This window comes from Euleptes europaea, chromosome 17 (genome assembly GCF_029931775.1).
Source record: "Euleptes europaea isolate rEulEur1 chromosome 17, rEulEur1.hap1, whole genome shotgun sequence".
NCBI lineage: Eukaryota > Metazoa > Chordata > Lepidosauria > Squamata > Sphaerodactylidae > Euleptes > Euleptes europaea.
The window spans coordinates 19,166,414-19,189,475 of NC_079328.1; the positions used below are offsets into that span (position 1 = coordinate 19,166,414).

At 45.9% G+C, this 23,062-nt stretch overlaps 1 protein-coding gene across 1 annotated transcript; it reads left to right on the forward strand.

Annotated features, from left to right (window-relative positions):
- The first annotated feature begins 953 nt into the window (after nucleotides 1-953).
- PTHLH (parathyroid hormone like hormone) lies at nucleotides 954-21,799 on the forward strand. Its single transcript, XM_056862537.1, has 3 exons — nucleotides 954-1,054; nucleotides 13,085-13,504; nucleotides 21,478-21,799. The coding sequence occupies exons 1-3, from the start codon at nucleotides 954-956 to the stop codon at nucleotides 21,485-21,487; spliced, it is 531 nt and encodes a 176-aa protein (XP_056718515.1). The 3' UTR covers nucleotides 21,488-21,799.
- The last annotated feature ends 1,263 nt before the right edge of the window (nucleotides 21,800-23,062 follow it).

Below are 23,062 nucleotides of genomic sequence, written 5' to 3' on the forward strand. Positions count from 1 at the left end.
CCCCCCCACAAACCCAAAGAACCCAATCTGCCTGCAAGTAGACCATTGACATCCGGAATAAAGGCTCAAATGCAACCCTGAACTACTAGTTGTCTACTTCAGGGAGTTTGGCTTCCTTTTTTTTTTTTTTTTAAAGGGAGCTCTTTCAAAAAGTTGCCCCCCAAGAACCCAACCTGTCTGCGAGTAGAACATTGACATCCGGAATAAAGGCTCAAATGCAACCCTGAACTACTAGATGTCTACTTGCAGGGAGTTTGGTTTCTTTTTTTTTTAAGGGAGCTCTTTCAAAAAGTTGCCCCCCCCCCCCAAGAACCCAACCTGTCTGCAAGTCGAACATTGACATCCGGAATAAAGGCTCAAATGCGACCCTGAACTACTAGATGTCTACTTGCAGGGAGTTTGGTTTCTTTCCTTCCCCCCCCCCAAGAGAGCTCTTTCAAAAAGCCCCCCGCCCCATTCACGCCGGCAATTCGTGCCCCCGGCCGGGTCTGCCCGCCCGGCCCGGCCCCGGGGGCCCAGCGGAGCCGGGGGGCGGCCCCGGGGGGCGTGGGAGCGCGGCGGGGAGGCCCCAGGGCCGCCGCGCGAACGGAGCGTCTCCGCTCCTGGGGCGCCGTCTCTCCGCCAGCGGTTCCTCCGCCTCCTCTCCGCCTCCTCCCGCAGGTTTCCCAGAGGCGGCGGCGGCGGCTGCCCGCAGACGAGCGTGTGAACCGTCCACGGCAGGCTGCGGAGCCCCGCCGAGGGCTTGGCTTGCGCCCAGTTGGGGAGGGCGGAGGTGCCCCGCCGGCCAGAAGCGCCGGAGCGGACCCTTCAGCCCCCAGGTCTTACGAGGCGCAAAAGCCTGCCGCTCCAGCGCGCAGCGCCGCCCGGCTCTCAGCGAAAGCGCGCAGCCGCCCGCACTCACGCGTGCTTGTCCTCCGCAGGTTCCCAAGACCCCCCCCCTCCCGCCGGCGACGATGTTCCCCAGACTCTTTGGACGGTGGAGTTTCCTGGTCTTCATGCTCAGCTACGGAGCCCCCTCCTCGGGGAGGTCGCTGGAATGGAACCTCCGCAGAATGTAAGTTTCCTCTTCTCCTCTGTCCTTCCCTACTATACTGTACTATACTATACTATACTATACTATACTATACTATACTATACTATACTATACTATACTATACTATACTATGTTGGGGGTCCTTGGGACAGGGTAGGTCAGTTTTGCACAGGAATAAAGTTTCTTGAGTCTTTTTGGTCCCCGAAATCCGTTTCTGAAGTCACCGGGGCAGGTTACACACCTGATTCATTCCGTTTTTTTTGGGTCTGATCGAATGCTTAGTCGAGATTGAGCCTTACAGTGCGTTCCTAAGGAGAGTTACTCCAGTCTGAGCCCATTCGTTTCAATGGGCTTAGACTGGAGTAACTCTCCTTAGGAATGCGCCGTTTGTTTCTCTTACTAAGGGTTAATCTCAGCTAAGCGTTAAAGAAAACAAAAAAAACCCCTGAATGAATCAGGTCTGGAATAAGGAATTACGCTCCCTAAAAGGTTTTTTTTTAAAAAAAATATTTCCTTTAAGAAGAATAGTTGGAGAAATAACCTATTTTGGAGCTGGAAACCATCATCTCTGCGATTGTTGGCAATCCAGGAGGGGAGCAATCACTGTCCTTAAAGAACATGGGTGGGGAAGGGGAATCTCAGTTGTCAGTGCAAGAAAGCTATGCTATTAGGCCCATGCTGACTTGCCCCCCCCCCCGCACATTGGCACGGATCCCGGCACTTGGGGGGAGCAATGTGGAAAGAGATACGGGACCCCCTCCATCACAAGCATCCCCCCCCTCTTGGCATGTGCCAGCCAGCATTAATTCTCCAGCTGGAATTCAATCTCTCGATTTGGAGAGATGGAAGGGTTTTTAAGATAACATAATCCAAGCAAGGTCCCAAAGCCCCAAGCCATATTTATTAACATGAATCATATGTCTCTCGTGTAAACAAAACTCAGACAAAAAGCCGCAGAAACCACCCAGGTCAATATTCCCACATGGTGGTTACTCATTGATGTTCAGGAGAATGCCAGTTACTTTAAGGCCAGGATTCCAAAAAAGAAAAACCCCTAATTATTCCAGCCTAAGAAAAGGGAGGAGTCGGGAACTGGGTCCAAGAAGCTCCCAAGCCAGGTGGCTTATAAGGTGTTTGTTGGAGCAATCATTCTAGGAGAACAGGTCTTGTTATGAACTTCGCTAAAAGGGCTCAGTAGGATCCAGTTCGGTTTGCACATAGACTTAAGCCATTTGGGAGGATGCCCAGAGTTCATTGTTGGGACAGAGAACAAAAACTAGGCTGGCAACGAGATATGCGAACTTTTGCACCAAAAGTCTGTAGATAACTGGGATAGAGAAACGCTGTCCCAAAGATAAGGCTCCAGGACATTCCCTTCCCGCGAACGTTCGCTGCCTTGAGATTTTGGCTGCCAGCGGTTTATCAGAAAACGGTGCTTCTGACATGCGTTCTTGTTTGGGTTTGTGTCGAACCCTTGCACGGGCAAGGACATGGGGAACTGTCTTAGTCCTTTGGACTTTCCCCAAGAGTCTTTTGATATGCCCTCCACCCAAAATCGCCACTGCAAAACTCACCCTGCACTTCTCAGTGCCAAAAACCCACGCTCAAGAAACTGCCTGCCACTGAGCTGCTGCTTGTACGTAATGCTCTCGAAGAAAACCCATAAGCAAAATGCTACCTCCCCATGCCCCACTATATTATCAAGGATGGCGATGGGAAGCAGATAAAATTTTGAGTTATGGGAAGCCAACGAAATCCCAAATGGGGAGGCACCGGAGCAACTTGGCTGGTCTTGAGTCTCTGGCTCTAGACAGACCTTCTTCAGTGGAATCAAATAGGGGAAATCGATCAAATAAAAGATGCAGAGGCCTCTCAGCCCACAGACAGGCTTTCAGGACTGCAAACCTTTGAGAGATAAATAATTTCTGGCAGGAGTTCGAGCGGCCCTTCGAGTGAGCTGGTTCTGTTGGAGGAAAGTGAAAGGGAACTCAGAACAGGAGAAGTGTTTGAAGTGGCGGATCGGGATTAATTCGGCAACTGGAGGGTGCCTGTTGAACGCCAAGCTTTGCTGGCAACACACAATGTCAACAGCGGACACTTTCCTAATGAGGATTGGGTTGAAGTAATCCCCAAAGGGAAAAATGGTTAACCAACCGGCATGTTTCTGACGCTGCATTCATCGCATTCAGGGCTTGGTACATGTTTATGCGATTGAATGATAGCTCTGTGAATGTGGCGTGCAATGTATACAGTAATTTGTGTGGGCATTTTGGGCAGTGAGAAACCATAAGCTCTCAGCTCTTCTCTCAAAATTGCCTACCGCATGTTAGCATTGAATTAACTGCATCTGGTTTGGGGTCAGACCTCTTTCATTGAGCAAGTTCTCTTCACTTCATCGCAGGGTGGAAGGGACCTCTAGTGGGTTATCCTAACAATTATTAAATCTTCATTCTGGTTAGCACGGGCTTCTTCTTATTTTTTCTCCCGGTGCTTTTTTTCCTGACGACTAAACCAGCCTTGTAATTAGGCACACAAAATGTTTAATCCTTTTTAACGCCACATGATTACATGGGGGTGTGAGCAACCATGCAGGAGATCAGCCTTTTAAGGGACATTAGCTTACAGCCTCTGTTACGGTTCTGCTTTTGGTTTTCTTTAAGCGGTTTTATCCGTTCCTGCTCAAGACATTTTGGTGCTTGATGCATGGGGGAGCATGGGGGGGGGGCTCTAAAAGGCAAGAGGCCACACGTGATTATTCCTCAGTAGAGTCTATGAGCCAAACCAGACTTGTGCTGAGAATTTTCTGTCTGGAATTCCCAGCAACTTTTTTTGAAAGTTAATTCTCAAGTGTGCATGTCTAAGATCCCAGTGATTTTTAAAAAAGTTAATTCTCAAGCATGCATGTCTCAGCGCACCTGAGAAATGAGTTTTAAAATATCACCAGGTGCTCCGGACACAAACTCCTGGTGCACATCTGATATAGCCCATGTTTATGGCCGGCTCACTGGTTCGATATGCCGAATGATTATTGGTAAACAATTAGACTCGCCTGACCTGGATAGCCCCAGGCTAGCCTGATCTTGTCAGATCTCAGAAGCTAAGCAGGGTTGGCTCTGGCTAATATTTGGATGGGAGACCACCAAGGAATACCAGAGGCGTGACATGGAGGCAGGCAATGGCAAACCGTCTCTGAATATCTCTTTCCTTGAAAATCCTATGAGGTTGCCATAAGTCAGCTGTGACTTGACGGTAAAAAAAAAAAAATCTAAATGTGCATAAGTGTCATTGTGCAATGTAAACCAATATGTTCTACATTCCAAAGCCACACATTCCTTTGCTTTTACAAAAGGTGTGAGACAGAGTTTGTGGATCATGTTACTGCACTTGTGAGGTATGAAGGATGACCAAACACATTCTCTGCTTTTAAGAACAGACCTGACCCCATCCTGCCAGAAATCAGAGAGGATGGGCACTGCTGAGAAAGGGCACCTGAATGGTGCCCCCTAATTAGTATGGGGATGAATGTTAGAGCAAGGTGGACCTCAGTGAGACTGGCACAGAAAAGCTGTCCCATAAGCCAGCTCCATTCTGCCATGAATGGTGCCCCCAAATCCACAGCCCTGAGAAAGTCACCCCGCCTGGACTCTGGATGAGCTGCCTCGATATTCTTCAGCCTCTGTTTCTTCAGCCAGGTTCCTTTGATAAACAGCGAAATCGCTAGGATTATTATACTAAAGCATTTCCCACTTGTTAGATCTGTCATTTTGAAGGATTTTTTTTTCATTTCACAGTATACAAAAGAAGCAATTGGGCAAAATGTCATCTTTCCATCTGCGTCATAAAATCCATGTGCAAAGTAATGCCAAGTAACGTTCTATGATTTCATAAAGTGACAGAGAAGTTTGGGGCCAGATTGGCATGTGAAGCATTGGACTGAAAGGCACCCTCTGCCGGCACAGTATGGTTTCAAATAATCAGGCAGGTTATTTTGAAAATACTATTACTGAACGTTTCATAGAATCATAGAGTTGGAAGGGACCACCAGGGTCATCAAGTCCAACCCCCTGCACAATGCAGGAAATTCACAACTACCTTCCCCCCACACCCCCAGTGACCAGACGTTGGCCAAGATGCCCCCCCTCCTCATCTGCCTAAGGTCACAGAATCAGCACTGCTGACAGATGGCCATCTAACCTCTTCTTAAAAACCTCCAGGGAAGGAGAGCTTACCACCTCCCGAGGAAGCCTGTTCCACTGAGGAACCGCTCTGTTAGAAAATTCTTCCTAATGTCTAGACAGAAACTCTTTTGATTTAATTTCAACCTGTTGGTTCTGGTCCGGCCTTCTTGGGAAACAGAAAACAACTCGGCACCATCCTCTATATGACAGCCCCTCAAATACTTGAACATGGTTATCATATCCCCTCTCAGTCTTCTACTCTTCAGGCTAAACATACCCAGCTCCTTCAACCTTTCCCTATAGGGTGTATATAATACACCCAGACTGTATTCTGTGTATACTAAACCAACATCTGTGTTTAGGGTACTTAGGTAAGAATAGAGGTGTTTTCTACCATTAATCCATCAACATCCCTATTGGATTTGATTTCTTAAAATAATGTGGATGAGAACAGTACAAGGGGAATAAGGTGGTGTTGGCTTCGTGATAATCCAGAGGAAATCCAGAGAAAGACCTCTCTCAGTTTGGCCTAAAAGTGTCTCCCACCCATTCTGAGCAATCATGAGGTCCCTGAATATTCACAGACTGGCTCCTTTCCCCTCACAGCTAATCATGACTTCAGAGTAGCTCGAACCGCACCCAGGACCTAGAAAGAGGCAAAGCTCTGAGTGGTAGGTGAGAGGAAATAAATAAATGAGAACAAGAGAAACCAAGGAGAGGGACGGTGCAATTTTACAAACTGGTTCTAAAGTACTTACCAAAACTTTGGCTATAGTATTTCTAATGTGATACAACACTATGAACGTTAAATGTTAGGAAAGGAGTTGATGTAACTCCTGACAGTATCCTAGAAAATGTCATGTGGAGTTTTATGTGAGCAGATGAACAATTACTGTAGAGGTTAACCAACCTTGAAGGAGCCCTGTGGGTCAAAAGAGGTAAACTGCAGTACTTCAGTCAAAGCTCTGCTCACGACCTGAGTTTGATCTCGATGAAAGTAGGTTTCAGGTCGCTGGCTCAAGGTTGACTCAGCCTTCCATCCTTCCAAGGTCAGTAAAACTACCCAGCTTGCTGGGGGTAAAGTGTAGACGACTGGGGAGGGCAACGGCAAACCACCCCATATATGTGGCCTGCTAGTATATATGGTGATGTGACATCACCCCACGGATCAGTAATGACCTGGTGCTTGCACAGGGGGGACTACCTTTATCAACCACCTTTCATGGCTGTAAGTTAATCATTTCATGTAACATTGGTCTGCTCTGAAAACATAAGAACATAGGAAAAGCCATTCTGGATCAGACCAAGGCCCATGAAGTCCAGCAGTCTGTTCACACAGTGGCCAACTGGGTGCCTCTAGAAGCCCACAAACAAGGTGACTGCAGCAGCATTGTCCTGCTTGTGTTCCAATGCACCTAATAAAATAGGCATGCTCCTCTGATCCTGGAGAGAATAGGTATACATCATGACCAGTATCCATTTTAACTAGTAGCCATGAATACCCCTCTCCTCCATGAACATGTCCACTCCCCTCTTAAAGCCTTCCAAGGTGGCAGCCATCACCACATCCTGGGGCAGGGAGTTCCACAACTGAACTTGAGACTGTTGATGACTATGGAGAAATGCAGAGGACAAATGTCAGAGGGAGTTTCTTGAGAATAGTTTTCTGCGGTGGGGGGGGGGTCCTTTTAGTGCTGTGGTTTTAAGGACTACATGTTAAGAGTCCCACACGTGTCCTTTCTCAGCTACAGTCTCTTCTTCAACCCTTCTGCATTTCCATAACATCCGTGAAGATTTTTTTCAAGGATATGCTTTTGACTGTACTTCTAGTACACACAACACCATTCCTACAAGGGCACAGTGGGGGTCCTTACAGGCAGCCTTTGGAGAGAAGATCCTGCCCCAGTGAGGTTACAGTTCATTTGAAAGTAGCCAATAGGGAATAGGCGAGAGGTGGCTAGACACTGGACAGTTGCCTGGCCTCCAGCCTCTTTCAACAGAGGCAGCATTAGATTAAAAAGGGTGTCAAATATACAGCCCAGAGGCCAGATCTGACCCCTTGAGAGCTATTATCTGGCCTGCAAGGCAGCCACCCCCCACCCACTCTCAATCTGGGCTGGAGAGGCATGGCCCAGCCTGACCGAGTGACATTTATGTCATATCTGGCCCTCATAACAATTAAGTTCGACACCCTTGATTTACACAGTATCTTCTCATACTAAGATGATCAATTGTAAGCTAAAAAAACACACCCACTGTTTTAATGTGTTGACCTCTGCCAACCCATACAGCTTTAGAACTCTTTGAGGGTTCAAAATATTGTCGAAGGCTTTCAGTCAGAGTTCACTGGTTCTTGTAGGTTATCCGGGCTGTGTAACCGTGGTCTTGGTATTTTCTTTCCTGACGTTTCGCCAGCAGCTGTGGCAGGCATCTTCAGAGGAGTAACACTGAAGGACAGTGTCTCTCAGTGTCAAGTGTGTAGGAAGAGTAATATATAGTCAGAAAGGGGTTGGTTTGAGCTGAATCAGCCACTGCTGATTTCTCAGACTTGGCCAACCTGAGAAATCAGCAGTGGCTGAACATGGACTGACACATACAGGACACAGGGTCTTATTCCAAGACACTGAAAGACTGGACAATTCTACCAACTATTTTGTCAGATTGCACAGAGAAGCCATTGAAATTCATAAACATCAGCACAACTTTAACAGAAAAGAAGAGAGTTTAAGAATGAATAAGGCTTGGCTTCCTGTCCTGAAAACCTCCAGACTAACAAAGACTACAGTCAACAATAGCCATGCAGATTAGCTTTGGATTTCACACATTAACAGGTCACTTCAGGATACAATGGTTCCGTATTAACATACCACACCCTCATTAGCACATTATCTTGATACTTACAGGACAATGATTAGCACATTACCTTTGATACTTTTTGCAGGACAATGATTCAGCTCAACCCAACCCCTTTCTGACTATATATTACTCTTCCTACACACTTGACACTAAGAGACACTGTCCTTCCGAGTTACTCCTCTGAAGATGCCTGCCACAGCTGCTGGCAAAACGTCAGGAAAGAAAATACCAAGACCACGGTTACACAGCCCGGATAACCTACAAGAATCTTTGAGGGTTGCTTCAAAAAGATGTCTTTAGCAGTCCTGTATATATACCTCCCATATACTGGTATACTGTCCATATATGTGGGTTCCCAGAGCACTGTAGCACATTCACACTCATATACCAAGTGTAGGTTCACTTTTCCAGCATTTTTACTTAGAAGGGCACTCTCAAAGCAAGCTCTTCCCAGCAAGGCTTCCTGTCCACTACAATTCTGCCAGCTATAACAGGCACCAACTCCCCAGGATGCCTCAGAGTTTCTGGACAGCTGCCTTCTATTTAGGCTAATAGTATTGCATTGGGTGGCTGGTTGATTCCAATATCTAAAAGGCTGGTTCACACATGTATGTTATTGACTTAAGAACATCAGAAGAGGCCTGCTGGATCAAACCAGTGGTCCACCTAGTCCAATATACTGATTCATACAGTGGACAACCAGTAGTCATGGAGGGCCACCAAAATGGCCCAGAGACCAAGGCCTTCCCTGATGCTTCCTGGGAAGATAGCCAGCGTAGTGTAGTGGTTAAGAGCGGTAGTTTGGAGCGGTGGACTCTGATCTGGAGAACCGGGTTTGATTCCCCACTCCTCCTCATGAGTGGCAGAGGCTAATCTGGTGAACTGGATGTATTTCCCCACTCCTACACACGAAGCCAGCTGGGTGACCTTGGGCTAGTCACAGCTCTCTCAGCCCCACCTACCTCACAGGGTGTCTGTTGTGGGGAGGGGAAGGGAAGGCGATTGTAAGCCGGTTTGATTCTGCCTTAAGTGGTAGAGAAAGTTGGCATGTAAAAACCAACTCTTCTTCTTCTTCCTCCTCCTAGCACTGGGTTTCAGAATATGAACACGTAAACACATGAAGTTGCCTTATAGTGAATCAGACCCTTGGTCCATCAAAGTCAGTATTGTCTACTCAGCAGCGGCTCTCCAGGGTCTCAGGCAGAGGTCTTTCACATCACCTACTCGCTTAGTCCATTTAACTGGAGATGCTGGGGATTGAACCTGGGACCTTCTGCATGTCAAGGAGATGCTCTACTACTGAGCCACAACCCCTCCCCTATATGAAGGTTCCCTTTACTCATCGCAGCTAGTAACCACTAGTGGACCTTTCCACCATGAATTTACCTAATCCTGTTGTAAAGCCATCTATGCCTGGGGCCATTACTACATCCTCTGGCAGTGAATTCCACACTTTAAAACTGAAAATTCTCAGATTCTTCAGCCTTTCCTCATAGCAAAGGTGCTCCAGCACCTCACTCATCTTGTGTGCTTCTATACTCCCCCCCCTTTGCAATGTCCTTTTCTAGATATGGTGATCAGAACTGCACATTGTACTCCAAATGAGGCCTCATCATTGATCTAAACAGGAGCATTACATTTGCAATTTTATTTGATGACCGTAAGATCCGCTAATCATAAAGATCATAAATAATAATTTGCATTAACTTTTTCTTTTTTTTTGCTGTCAAGTTGCAGCCAACGTTTGGAGACCCTGTAGGGTTTTCAAAGCAAGAAAGATTCCGAAGTGGTTTGCCATTGCCTTCCTCTGCATAGTGATCCTCGATTTCCTTGGTGGTCTCCCCGCCACATATTGATCAGGGCGGACCCTGCTTAGCCTCTGAGATCTCAGGAGATCAGGCTAGCCTGGGCCACCCAGGTTAGGGCAGCATTGACACAGGGTTTCTGAAAGTTCCTGTTAACCCCCTTACACAACCTTGTAAGGTTGTCAGAGCCATTATCCCTTGAGATAGGAGAACAGCAATTTGCCCAGGGCGACCTAGAAAGCTCATGGCAGATGAAACATTCAAACCAGTGACTTCTTGTTTCCTAACTTCATCTCTGAGGCCTGGTGCTGCTGTCCCAATACTCCAAAGCAGTGCACATCGAACACCGTGGCTTAAATATCCTCGTTTGCACAAATGCCAGTCTCATCACATGTGCATCTTCCAACAAGGACACATAATGTGTAAACGTTTACTAGGCTGGCTCTTTGTCTAAGAGGATGGGGTTGCCTGGACTTCATTTTAATATTTAGATCCCTCAGAATATGAAAGGTGCGGACAATGACAAATGTCTGTAGAGTTCTGCTAGTCAATGCAGAACAGCAGTTCAGATGCTGGAGATGACGGGCAACCGTGCTGTTTATGTATGTATGTATGTATGTATGTATGTATGTATGTATGTATGTTACGGATTCCATGGACTGCCAAAAAAACAAATCAGTGGGTTATGGATCAAATCAAGCCTGAACTGACCCTAGAAGCTAAAATGACTAAACTGAGGCTATCGTATTTTGGTCACTTCATGAGACGACAAGAGTCACTGGAAAAGACAGTCATGCTAGGAAAAGTTGAGGGCAGCAGGAAAAGAGGAAGACCCAACAAGAGATGGATTGACTCAATAAAGGAAGCCACAGCCTTCAATTTGCAGGATCTGAGCAAGGCTGTCAAAGATAGGACATTTTGGAGGACTTTCATGCATAGGGTCGCCATGAGTCGGAAGCGACTTGACAGCACTTAACACACACACATGTATGAATGTATACCCTGCCACATTTTAATACTCTTTGGTGCAACTGGCAAATATTCTTGCCTCATTAGGCCTGCGTTCAATAGATGGAGTAATTCTGCAAAGGGGATGGTTGTAAGAAACTTGTGATTAGTTGTAAGCGAAACAGCAAGGACATTAATTCGCCCTTGACCACTTATTTCCATTTGTCATGCATGCACTGAAGCAGCTATATGAACACATTCAACTCCTGATGGACCAGAAGGACAGCTAATTTGGCATGCCAGGGAACTAACCTACAAACCCACCTCCCGGTTTTCCCTGCGCATCCACCTTACCCTGAGGGAGATGCACATATTTTTCCCATCGTTGATTATTTCCCAGGCTGCTCTGCTGGACCACAGCATGGTTTCCGTGGACCACGTTCTCTTCCCTCCCTTGTTATTCCAGTATGAACTGTTTGCAAATTCTCTGGTTAAACCATTGCTTAACAGTGCTAAAACTGAGAGAGCTCAGGAGAGTGAAATGTGTCAGCAGTGTGAGAGAGGCAATGGCCTCAGCTGGTAACCAAGAAGGCATTATGATATGTACAGAACAAGATATAGGGAGAGAAGAAGAAGAAGAGTTGGTTTTTATATGCCAACTTTCTCTACCACTTAAGGGAGACTCAAACCAGATTACAATCACCTTCCCTTCCCCTCCCCACAATAGACACCCTGTGAGGTAGGTGGGGCTGAGAGAGCTCTAAGAGAGCTGTGAGTAGCCCAAGGTCACCCAGCTGGCTTCATGTGAAGGAAACCAACCCAGTTCACCAGATTAGAGTCCACTGCTCATGTGGAGGAGTGGGAAATCAAACCCAGTTCTCCAGATCAGAGTCAGTGTTTAAGGGCATGGCAGTCAGCACCGCAGCAGTGACTCTGGAGATGGAGACATAAAACAAGTAGTCTGACATCTACAGGGAGGGGGGAGGGGCCACGGCTCAGTGGTAGAGCATCTGCTTTGCATGCAGAAGGTTCCAGGTTCAATCCTTGACATCTGCAGTTGAAAGGATCACATAGGAGGTGATGTGAAAGACCTCCAACCTGAGACCCTGGAGAACCGCTGCCAGTCTGAGTAGACAATACTGAGATTGGTGGACCAATGGCCTGATCCAGTATAAAGCAGTTTCATGTGTACATTTCATACAGTGCACCCCTATGCAGAGTAAGTTTGCCAACCTCCAGGTACTAGCTGGTAATCTCCTGCTATTACAACTGATCTCCAGCCAATAGAGATCAGTTCACCTGGGGAAAATGGCTGCTTTGGCAATTGGACTCTACGGCATTGAAGGCCATCCCCTCCCCAAACCCCACCCTCCTCAGGCTCCACCCCAAAAACCTCCCTCCAGTGGTGAAGAGGGACCTGGCAACTTTAATGCAGAGTCACACCCTTGTGAGTCCAGTGAAATTGACATTGAAGTCAACATTTAGTCCATTGACTTCAGGGGTGTGTCTCTCCTTAAGATGGCACTCTTCTTTAGCCACTGGATTTCTGTACTCCTATCCTGCCTTTCTGCAAAGTGCTCAGGTTTCTGCTATACTACTCTAGAATTCACATCCCGGAGAATAGCTTTTAAACCGAGGAATGCATGTTATGTCTGTGGTGGACCTACCAGGTCTGAATCAAGGAGTGGCAATAGATTTGTCCCCCGTTTCATAAGGAAAAGAGGGGACAAGAGGGTCTTTTCAAATTGTAAGAGAGAGCAAATCTACTGTGTAATATGTCAGGCTTCTATGCTTTAAAAAAAATGTAATAGCCACTTTATACCTGAGCGCATATGCGCCGTCAATGGGGCACTTCCTGCAAGAGCTTCACTTTTATTATAGAGGTCAGCTGGCTTTGCAAAAAAAAACCCTCTCTTCTAGGCAATCTTACATTGGGTACCCAAGTGGCCTTTGATGGTGTAGAAAGCTCACAAAGTCAAGAAAAGGAGCAAATGGATGACTTTTGGCTTAGCTTTCCCGGCTGTGCAGGGAATGGCCTAGCAAAAGTAGACAGCACCGTTCTCATACCAGTTGGTATAATCATTCCACATCAAGGAGGCGGAAGACAGACCCGTCGAGCTGCGTCACTATGGTTATGAAAGTTACCAAAAGAGAAGGGATGGGTATTGCCAAACTGGCTGAACAACAACAACCCCATTCATGTAATATAATTCATTCATTCATCATTCTCTCTCTCTCTCTCTTTCTCTCCTTTCTTCAAACAGCAAAAGAACAGTATCAGAATATCAGCTGTTGCATGACAAAGGCAAGTCTTTTCATGAAACGCGCAGACGGCACTTCCTGCAAAATTTGATAGACGGGGTGAACACGGCCGAGATCCGAGCCATGTCCGAGGACTCGCCTAACCCTAAACCGTCCACCATCGCCAAGAATTACCCTGTGCGGTTTGGCAGCGACGACGAGGGCAAATACCTGACTCAGGAGACCAACAAAGCTCAGACGTACAAAGAGCAGCCCCTTAAGACACCAGGGAAGAAGAAGAAAGGGAAGGCCGGGAAACGTAAGGAGCAGGAGAAGAAGAAAAGGAGAGTTCGCTCCGCCTGGCCCAGCTCCAGGGGGTCGGGCAGTGGAATGGCACAGATCCCTCTCTTGGACATCTTTGGTGCTACACATGTCAATGCAAGGTAATTTCATTATTCTCCACCCTCAATGACAAAGGCAACTGTTGGAAGTTTCCGGGGCAAAATACTACGGTGCCTCCAGTGGACCAATGGACACGGAGCAAAGTCTATTTTAGAAGCAGTTTGGTGCAAGCCTCATTGAGTAAAACAGGAGCTGCACAACAGCAGTCTGGTTCCGGAGAAGGCCCGTCTCTTACAGGGTCATCCTAAGCAGAGTTACACCATGATAGGTTCATTGAAGTCAACTGTGCTTGGGATGATACTGTTACGCTACAATCCCAAACCCACTTCCTAGGGAGTATGTGTGGTTAGGATTGCAGTATGTCCTGCCTTAATAGGGTTGCCAGCCTCCAGGGACTAGCTGGAGATCTCCTGCTGTTACAACTGATCTCCAGCCAATAGAGTTCAGTTCACCTGGAGAAAATGGCCGCTTTGGCAATTGGACTCTATGGCATTGAAGTCCCTCCCCTCCCCAAACCCTGCCCTCCTCAGGCTCCACCCTAAACACCTCCCACCAGTGGCAAACAGGGATCTGGCAACCCTATGCCTTAAGTATTAGGGATCTACCCTAGATGTTTATCCTGGGAGGCAGGCAAATTATTACAGAAAGATTTGCATTTGATTTTTTTTTTAAATGAGAACTATTTGGATTTTAGATTGGAAAATACAAACCTTGGTTAACTTTTGCGCACATAGAAGTGATAGGGTTGCCAACCTCTAGGTAGTAGCTGGCAATATCTTACTATTACAACTGACCTCCAGCCAATAGAGATCAGTTCCCCTGGAGAAAATGGCTGGTTTGGCAATTGGACTTTATGGCATTGAAGTCCCTCCCCTCCCCAAACCCCACCCTCTTCAGGCTCCACCCCCAAAATCTCCTGCTGGTGGTGAACAGGGACCTGTCAACCTTAAGAAGTGAGGTATGATTTCCCTCCCCCCATTTTTAGTAATTTACACCCCTGCTTTACAAGGTTGGATTTTTCTTACCTTTTTTTTTCATTCTTACTACTTTAACCTCAGGGGAGAACATGGAAAGTTTCTCTTAGTAAAATGTGCTCAAACTGGCCTCCCCTCTGCCATAATATTTTCCCTACCATTAGGACTTGTTAGTTCAGTTCCAATTTTGCTGCCAGCTTGTCAAACAATTACATTGCTGCTGAAAAATGTTGAGCATTACCCTGGGGGAAGAGAAACATGTTTCTCTTATGTATGACAAAGAAGGGCTTTTTAAAAAGTAACAGCAGTTTTGCAGCTTAAGCGCGGCTGCCCTGCGCCGATTCTGTAAGATAGTTTTTGGAAGGAATCTCGAAAAAGGCTCACTCTCTTTCATTTGCTTTAACTCAAAAGAAAATAGACTGAACTTTAATTTTAAGGGAGATTCTTGGATAGACATCTGAACAGTCCAAAGCTTATATTTTACTTACATCCCTCCTTTTTCCACTGTGGAACTCCATGCTCTGTACAACACTTTTCCTGGAGGTCTCCCACCCAGGCATTGACTAAACTCAGACCTGCTTGGCTTCAGAAGTCAGCGAGCCACTTCAGAAGTTGTCTTTCAATAACACGTTGGGTATTTATAGCAAACTACATCTGGTTGCCTCAGATAGATGGTAAGGGAATCTTCCAAAAGCCCAAGCAACTTAAAAACCTATCTCAAGGCCTTGCTGTCTGGTATGGAATATACTAGACAAGCAGTTCCCGACTTTTTGAATCATGGAGCACTTTTCGGGTGAGAAATTCGTCACAGAGCACTAATTTTCACCTAGCACCTATATACTAAACCGAATGACAGTAGTATTTTTCTTTCCAATCTCTTCACGGAGCACTACGAGATGTTTCACGGAGCACCAAGTGCTCCGTGGAGCACAGTTTGGGAACTGCTGTACTAAACTATGCATGGGATTGGACTGTTACTGCAAGGGGCAATTCAGAGCAAGACGAAAAAGGCCTTGCTTAGATATAACAGAAATCAAATTGCACGAAAAGGCAGTCTTTCTTTTTTGTGTCTTCTGATAGCTATAAAAATGTCAAGCCGTTCCCAACATCCTATCCCCTTTCCAAGGAATTAATACTTTGGGCATGCATGCCTTCTCCAAATAGTCATTGCATGATTTGTAACTGTACAGAACCAGTGAGTGTGCAAGGAAGAAAGGTTTTCCTGAAGGACAGTTACATGAGATCTGAAATACAGAGAGAGGGTAATCTGCCCCTCCTTCCACCTACCCTAAACAATGCCCTGATCCTGTTTGAAGATGGTTCTGGGGTACCTTCTCATGCTTGATGCATTTGGAATTCCTTACTCAATGGGGTTGCCAGGTCCCTCTTTGCCACCAGCGGGAGATTTTTGGGCCGGAGCCTGAGGAGGACACGGTTTGGGGAGGGGAGGGACTTCATTGCCATAGAGTCCAGTTGCCAAAGCGACCATTTTCTCCAGGTTGACTGATCTCTATCAGCTGGAGATCAGTTGTAATAGCAAGAGATCTCCAGCTAGTACCTGGCGGTTGGCAGCCCTATTCCTCAGTGCTTTGGAGAGATCAAGATTGACAGCGATGATAGTCGCTTTGAAATATTTCTCATGGCAGTTCTAGGAGAGGAGGAAGAATAGTTTTTTATATCTCGCTTTTCTCTACTTTAATGAGTTTCAAATGGGCTTACCATAAACATTCCTTTCCTCTCCCCACAACAGGCACCTTGTGAGATATGTGGGGCTAGGAGAGTTCTGAGAGAACTGTGACTGGCCCAGATCACCCAGCTGGCTTCACGTAGAGGAGTGGGGAATCAAACCCAGTTCTTCAGATTTAGGGTTGCCAGGTCCCTCTTCACCACCAGCAGGAGGTTTTGGTGGTGAAGCCTGAGGAAGGTGGGGTTTGGGGAGGGGAGTCCAATTGCCAAAACGGCCATTTTCTCCAGGTGAACTGATCTCTATCAGCTGGAGATCAGTTGTAACAGCAGGAGATTTCCAGCTACTACCTGGAGGTTGGCAACCCTAACTAAGACCTAGTTAGGACCCAAGATTCTGCATGGGCAAAGCCTACAGAATGGTGTTCTGTGGGGCCTGGGGGGGGGGAGCGGAGACACCCTGAACTTTGCAAAAAGTGGCTGTGCGTCAAACCTTCACTTAACTGAATTGCTGCACTTCTCAGGGTCTTCTCCCCCTCTCCAGTTTTATTTTTATTAGCTGCATAACTATGGCTCTTCTATCCAAGGGCTCTTCTTAAGAGAGTTGCAGATGCTGTATTAGAATTGTTTTGAAATGCTGAACCAGCTTTAATGCTTGGTTATGCACAAAGGAAACCCAAAACTCACTGAGCGTTCATCGATCTGGCCTCGTCACAAAGCATTTTTGTCTTCATTATAATATTTTCGCAGCATAACAAAGCCTTCAGGAGTTTATACGTTTGTTTTAAAAGACTCTTTGAGAAAAGGAAGTGATTAAGAACAAAAGCAAAATTCCTCCTTTGCCAAATGGAATGTGGAGTTTCGGCTTCTGAGATTCAAAAGCATCTTTACCTGAAGTGATGCCAATAATCTGGCAGAAGATAATATTTCTATGCCATTAATCATGTGATAGTTAGCCTTAAAAGATCAGGATAGTGTTTCCAGGAAAATACATGGTGATTTTCACCAGGTATAGCCAGATATATTTTTTTTAAAAAAACTGTTGCTCTGCTTCCATTGCCTTTTCAATATTGATGTGTACAGTTTCCCCGCTGCAGATTTTAAAGTGGTTTTCTTACACGCTGCCAGAGAAATCAAGATTTCTGGGCACGCAACAGACGAATGGCTTGTGAAGTGTGGTTATTCTTGCTGGTCTCCCTCATTCAGCCAGAGATCTAAACAGAGCCTATGCTCACCCAAGTTGCACATGGTTCTCTCCATGCACTCAGGAACCATGCAAATGGGTAGATTTGGGTCAGACCTCTGGGTGTAGGGTTGCCATGTCCTTCCTGGCCATGGGCAGGGGATGGGTGGGGGGGAGGTAGGCTTGCCAGCTTCAGGTTGAGAAACTCCTGGAAATTTGGGGGTGGAGCCTGGGGAGGACAGGGAACTCAGTGGGGTACAATGACAGAATTAGGGTTGCCAACCTCCAGATAGCTGGAGATCTCCTGCTATTACAACTATCTCTAGCAGATAGAGATCAGTTCCCCTGTAGAAAATGGCTACCTTTGACAATTAGACTCTATGGCATTGAAATCCCTCCCCTCCCCAAATCCCACCCTCCTCAGGCTCTGCCCAAAAAACCTCCTTCCAGTGGTGAAGAGGGACCTGGTAATTCTACACCGAATTCACCCTCCAAAGCATCCATTTTCATCAGGGGAACTGATCTCTGTAGTCTGGAGATGAGCTGTAATTCCGGAGGATCCCCAGGTCCCACCTGGAGGCTGGCTATCAGGTTGGTGGGTGGGCTAAAGTATGGATTCGTTTCATTGCAAGGACTAGACAACATTCAGAGTTGAACGTCCATTAGTTTCCCCAAGGAAGGGGGGGAATCTGAAGATGGTTATCCTTTAACCTCACTGACCATGCAAATACCATCAGTATGTATGTGGTTCCAAAGCACTGGAAAACACAAACGCAGCTGTGGTGGAGAGGTGGGTAGAGAGATTGGATGGTTCCATGGCACATTGCACCACACACCATATTGGTGTTGCAAGCAACCATCTCCATACTTCATGCAAGAAACTTCCTTCGGCAGATCCCTTAGTGAAAGCCTTCAAAATTACCATTAAAATAAGGAGGGAGTTTCCTGACTTTCCCCCCTGATATGGCTCATATGAGCTGGGGAAATTGAATTGTACTGAAGAAATTTTGTCTGGTTTCAGATGTTGTGTGTGTTTTTGCTGTTGGGGAATGAAGCTTTGCCTTCTACCTCTATCATTTCCAGTATATCTATAGTGCAGGCAGGCTGCCAATCACTAGAGAGGCATGTATCTACCACTATTAACCCCATCTCTGTTACCCTACCTGCCTGGCCTGTACATATACCTGGATAACAGGATTGCTCAAGCAATGAGGAACTGTGGTAATAAATACAGAATTAGAAAGCCATTGCAAACCAGTGAGATGGTGCAATTATTGGCAGAAAGTCGAAATGCTGAGCCCAGAATGCTGAATTTGTTTAGTGGGAAAACCGACTGAGGGTTTTGGTCGGATAACATCCCTGTCACACACTTACCTACCAAATTACTCTTCCCCTTTGCTTCTCTTGTCCCTCCTTCCTCCTGTGTCTGACAGTAAAGTGACAGCATAACTGTCAGATATGAACACTTCTGCCTGTTCCCATGTTCCAGAAGCAACTTTGTTATGATTCAGGGCATTTATGATACTCCCAAATGGGCCACCTTTCAGTTAGTAAATATTCAACTGTGCATCCTTAGACTCTGGTATATTGGGATGGTTCTGAGTACTGTTGCAGGACTTTTGAGGCTCCCTCTCCACCTGGATGGCCCAGGCTAGCCTGATCTCATCAGATCTCAGAAGCTAAGCAGGGTCAGTCGTGGTTAGTATTTGGATGGGAGACCACCAAGGAAGACCAGAGTTGCTGTGCAGAGGAAGGCACTGGCAAACCACCTCTGTTGGTCTCTTGCCATGAAAACCCCAAAAGGGGTCGCCATAAGTCAGCTGCGACTTGAAGGCACTTTACACACACACACACACACTCCACTGTCAGGTTATGGTGGATCACCCTTGCACCTGAAGTCCAAATAACTAATTATGTGAAAATAAACGCTGCTGCTAAGGCTCCATCTACGCATGATGAAGTCCTTGTGTATGTCAGGGGACAACATGAGGACTTTGTATCACTGGTGCAAAGGAAATATTGTGCCTTCCAGATGCACGCCAGCTGTTTTCTGTTTACAACCAAAACATGTAGGGAGGAATCGCGTTTGCCTCCATTGCGAATCTTACATGTAGCCATGTAAGTCACATTGTTTTTACAACTGCTAGCGCAGAAAGAGCTTGCACAATAAGGGTGACCCATGAGGTATGCAGTTCTCAGATGTTTTAGAAGCCACACAGGCTCAGCCTCACGTGCAAACATGTCCGGCAGCTTGCAGTAACCCATTTATCAGCCCCAAGGCAGATAACAATTTTTTTGCTTAGTTATTAGTAGAAATGAAGAGCGCCCAGTTTTGTTTCATACCCAGCTACTTCTGTTGCGCCTTAAAGACTTAAAAAAGTTCATTAAGGATGTCACCGGAGTCCAGTTTTATTTTGCTGCTACAGACTCCACACCTGGGATACAGAGCTTGACAATTCCATGCCAAAGAGGAAGATCTTCTGATGGTTTTGAAGTTGCTTTTGAAAGATTCCAAGAGTTTAATCCATTTAACGGCTGCCTGGAACCCTTCTTGGTATGCCTTTGTTATACAGGCCAAGAGGGTACACTCTATGTTTAATTTAGAAATCACAGCATGTACCGGATGAAATTTTGGCTACAATAAAAGCTACCACACTGTTCCAACCTGTCCAAAAATCCTATAAGAACTGAGAGCTTGAGGATTATATGAACGTGCATCCTTGTGATTCCCCATGATTCACTGTGCTAAAGCTATTGTCTGCCTGTAGCTATCTAGAATCTGGTAGGGTTGCTAATTCTGGGTTAGGAAATTCCTGGAGATTTGGGGGTGAAGCCTGGGGGGTATAGGGTTGCCAACCTCCAGGTATTAGGTGGAGATCTTGTGCTATTACAACTGATCTCCAGCCAATAGAGATCAATTCATCTGGAGAAAATGGTCACTTTGGCCATTGGTCTATGACATTGAAGTTCCTTCCCAAACCCTGCCCTCCTTAGGCTCTGTCCCAATACCTTCCGCTCGTGGCGAAGTGGGACCTGGCAGCCCTAGGAGGGTGGGATTTAGGGAAGGACCTCAGTGGGGTATAATGCCATACCCTTCGGTGGGGTAAAATGACATCCTCCAAAGCTGCCATTTTCTCCCGGGGAACTGATCTCTGTAGTCTGGAGAACAGTTGTGATTCCAGGAAAACTCCAGGCCTCATCTGGATGCAGGCTAGGGTTGCCAGGTCCCTCTTCTCAACCAGCGGGAGATTTTGGGGGCGGAGCCTGAAGAGGGCGAGGTTTGGAGAGGGGAGGGACTTCAATGCCATAGAGATCAATTGCCAAAGCGGCCATTTTTCTCCAGGTGATCTGATCTCTATTGGCTGGAGATCAGTTGAATTAGCAGGAGATCTCCTGCCTCTAGCTGGCAGTTGGCAACCCTAATGCATGCCCCACTAGACCAAGGCATATAGCTACAGGGCAGTAGTGTGAAAGGAAGCCCATCTCCAGCAAGGGAAATAAGCTATTCCAAAAGACAGCTTATGGGAGTGAAAGACAGACACAAATATACAACTCAGGGTTGACTAAATTTTTACCCAGTAGCCAGCCTCAACAGAATGACAAGGATGGAGAGGGCCTTGAACAGGATATCATATATAAGCTCCAACAGAGGAAGGAAAATTCAGCATGCATGCTTGGGTCTTGGCTGCCCAGCATAGATTTGGAAGATGGTTTCCCCCACCCACCCCCAACTTTGCCTCTCTGCAAAGATCTTGGTATTTCCCCCAAAGCATTATTATGACGTTCTTCGAAAGACGTCAGCCCGCACCTCGTTTCAGACGGGTTTCAGTAGGGCTGCATTCAGCGGCGATTGAGACGTGAGGCATTGTGTTGTGTGTGAGAGATGGAAAGAGAGAGGGGAAGCTGAGGATTGTTCTTACCTCACACAGACCCAGCTGCAGAGGATCAGCTGCTTGGAACGGGTCTGTAATTCTTTGCATTGCTCCTTTAATTGCGTTGAAAGCCATGTACAGGAGAGGCTGAACAACAGAGAGAAGTGCTTTTGTAGACCCAATGATGTTCATCATCTCTTCCAAGGGAGGCACACCCTGTTTGTATGACTGTTAATGGTGTGTCCAATTATTTAGTATGGAAAAAAATTAATGTTGCCCTTTTCTCTTTCCTCTTTTTGTAGGAGGCGCTGACATCTTCAGCTGAGGTCTCTGGAAAACACATCGCAGTATTCTGTAATACTGAACATATGGAAAGTATTATAAGTATTTATTATCTGTAAATACTGTAAATATATCAAACTAAACCGTTGGGCCCCTGATACTTTCCAAAGCTGCACATTTGAACATTGTGAATATTGTTTTATTTTGTGACAATTCTTGTTGTCACAATTACCATAATTTATTTTGTTGAATGATGTATTTATTTTCATGAACTTTTATCTTGGTGCTGCTGACTTTCTATAATTTTTTTGTAACATGCACTTTAGATATACTTCTTTTGAGTATGTGGATAAAAAAAAATAAACAAACGATTCCAGTTTTTTGGTTGATTTTAATGAGTTGTCAAGTACTGTTGTTCAAAACTGATTTTCTTCCACGCATGTATAAAAAGGCAGTGTTTTTTTTAAAGATTTGTAAAAAAAAAGTCCAATAAAATATAATCTAATTAAAATCACATCGTGACTCAGAGGGAGAAATGTGTCCTCTAGGAATTTTAAGGACAAGGAACAATCATTTTCCCCTTTATAACATCTGAAAATAGTCTTTAAATTTAATATGTTTACCTTGGTTTCAGTTCCATTTTCACATTAGCTTTTAGTTAAAAATCACTTACAGCATTTTGTGCTCCAATGTCTGGCGCGGAGCTGATGTCTATTCCTTGTGGAGCTGAACGAATGCTCTGCACCGGAGGAAACACTCTAGCCTTACAGCAGAGCAAAGAAACCCCAGTGAATGCTAGTCCAAAATTTCCCAAGGCAGAGAAGAAGGTATGGGAATGAATTGCGGAGGGGTTTCTGTGTGTGTGTGCAACAACAAAAATCTGGCTGAAGATACAGAGAAAGGACAGGCATGATCAGATGTGACAAGAAAACGACAACGTGATAGCTCTTTTAACAACTTGGCTCTATTTGCCACTATACATTCTCACATAAGCATTGCATAAGCAACTCAATAAGCAACAATGGAGTTCATACAACTTCTTGAAGCTATATGCTCTCAAAAGCAGTTGCCCTTCAGTTACAGAAAAAGGAATGTATAACAGGTTATAGTCTGTAGTAGTCTGTTACTTGACATGTGGACGTTTCTGTTCTTTGGCTGACTTGAGGAATCAGCGCTGAGAGATGTGCAGACGGCGGCGCTGAGACAGCTTGGAGAAAACCCAAACAGCGCAGCTAGCTCAGTGCAGCTGTTTCACACACCCACAAGGGGTTAATGCTTTGTCAGTTCGTCCGTCTCCAACCATAAACTGAACAATATAGTCAAGCAGGGACGCTTCTAGCATGCCCTCTTATTTCCCAATGTTGCTACTTCTATTACACAGAGACATATTTGGAATGGTTAGTTGAGGTTACCTGGAAGCAGTGGTGAAAATGAGCCGGTACAGCCAGGCATGGCATGATTGAGCAGCGACTCTGTAGTACTGCCGCTGGTTTTTAAAAGGACCCCCCTCCCAAAAAAAAAAAAAAGGTATTATGTTCACAGGATGCTATCAAGGGAAGTGGGGGCAATGAATAGAATCACAGAATTACAGAATTGGAAGGGGCC

Excerpts from the sequence above, each read along its gene's own strand:
- PTHLH (XM_056862537.1), top strand. The coding sequence starts at position 954 with ATGTTCCCCAGACTCTTTGGACGGTGGAGTTTCCTGGTCTTCATGCTC. Across the intron at positions 1,055-13,084 it reads GAATGGAACCTCCGCAGAAT|CAAAAGAACAGTATCAGAAT; the intron begins GTAAGTTTCCTC and ends TTCTTCAAACAG.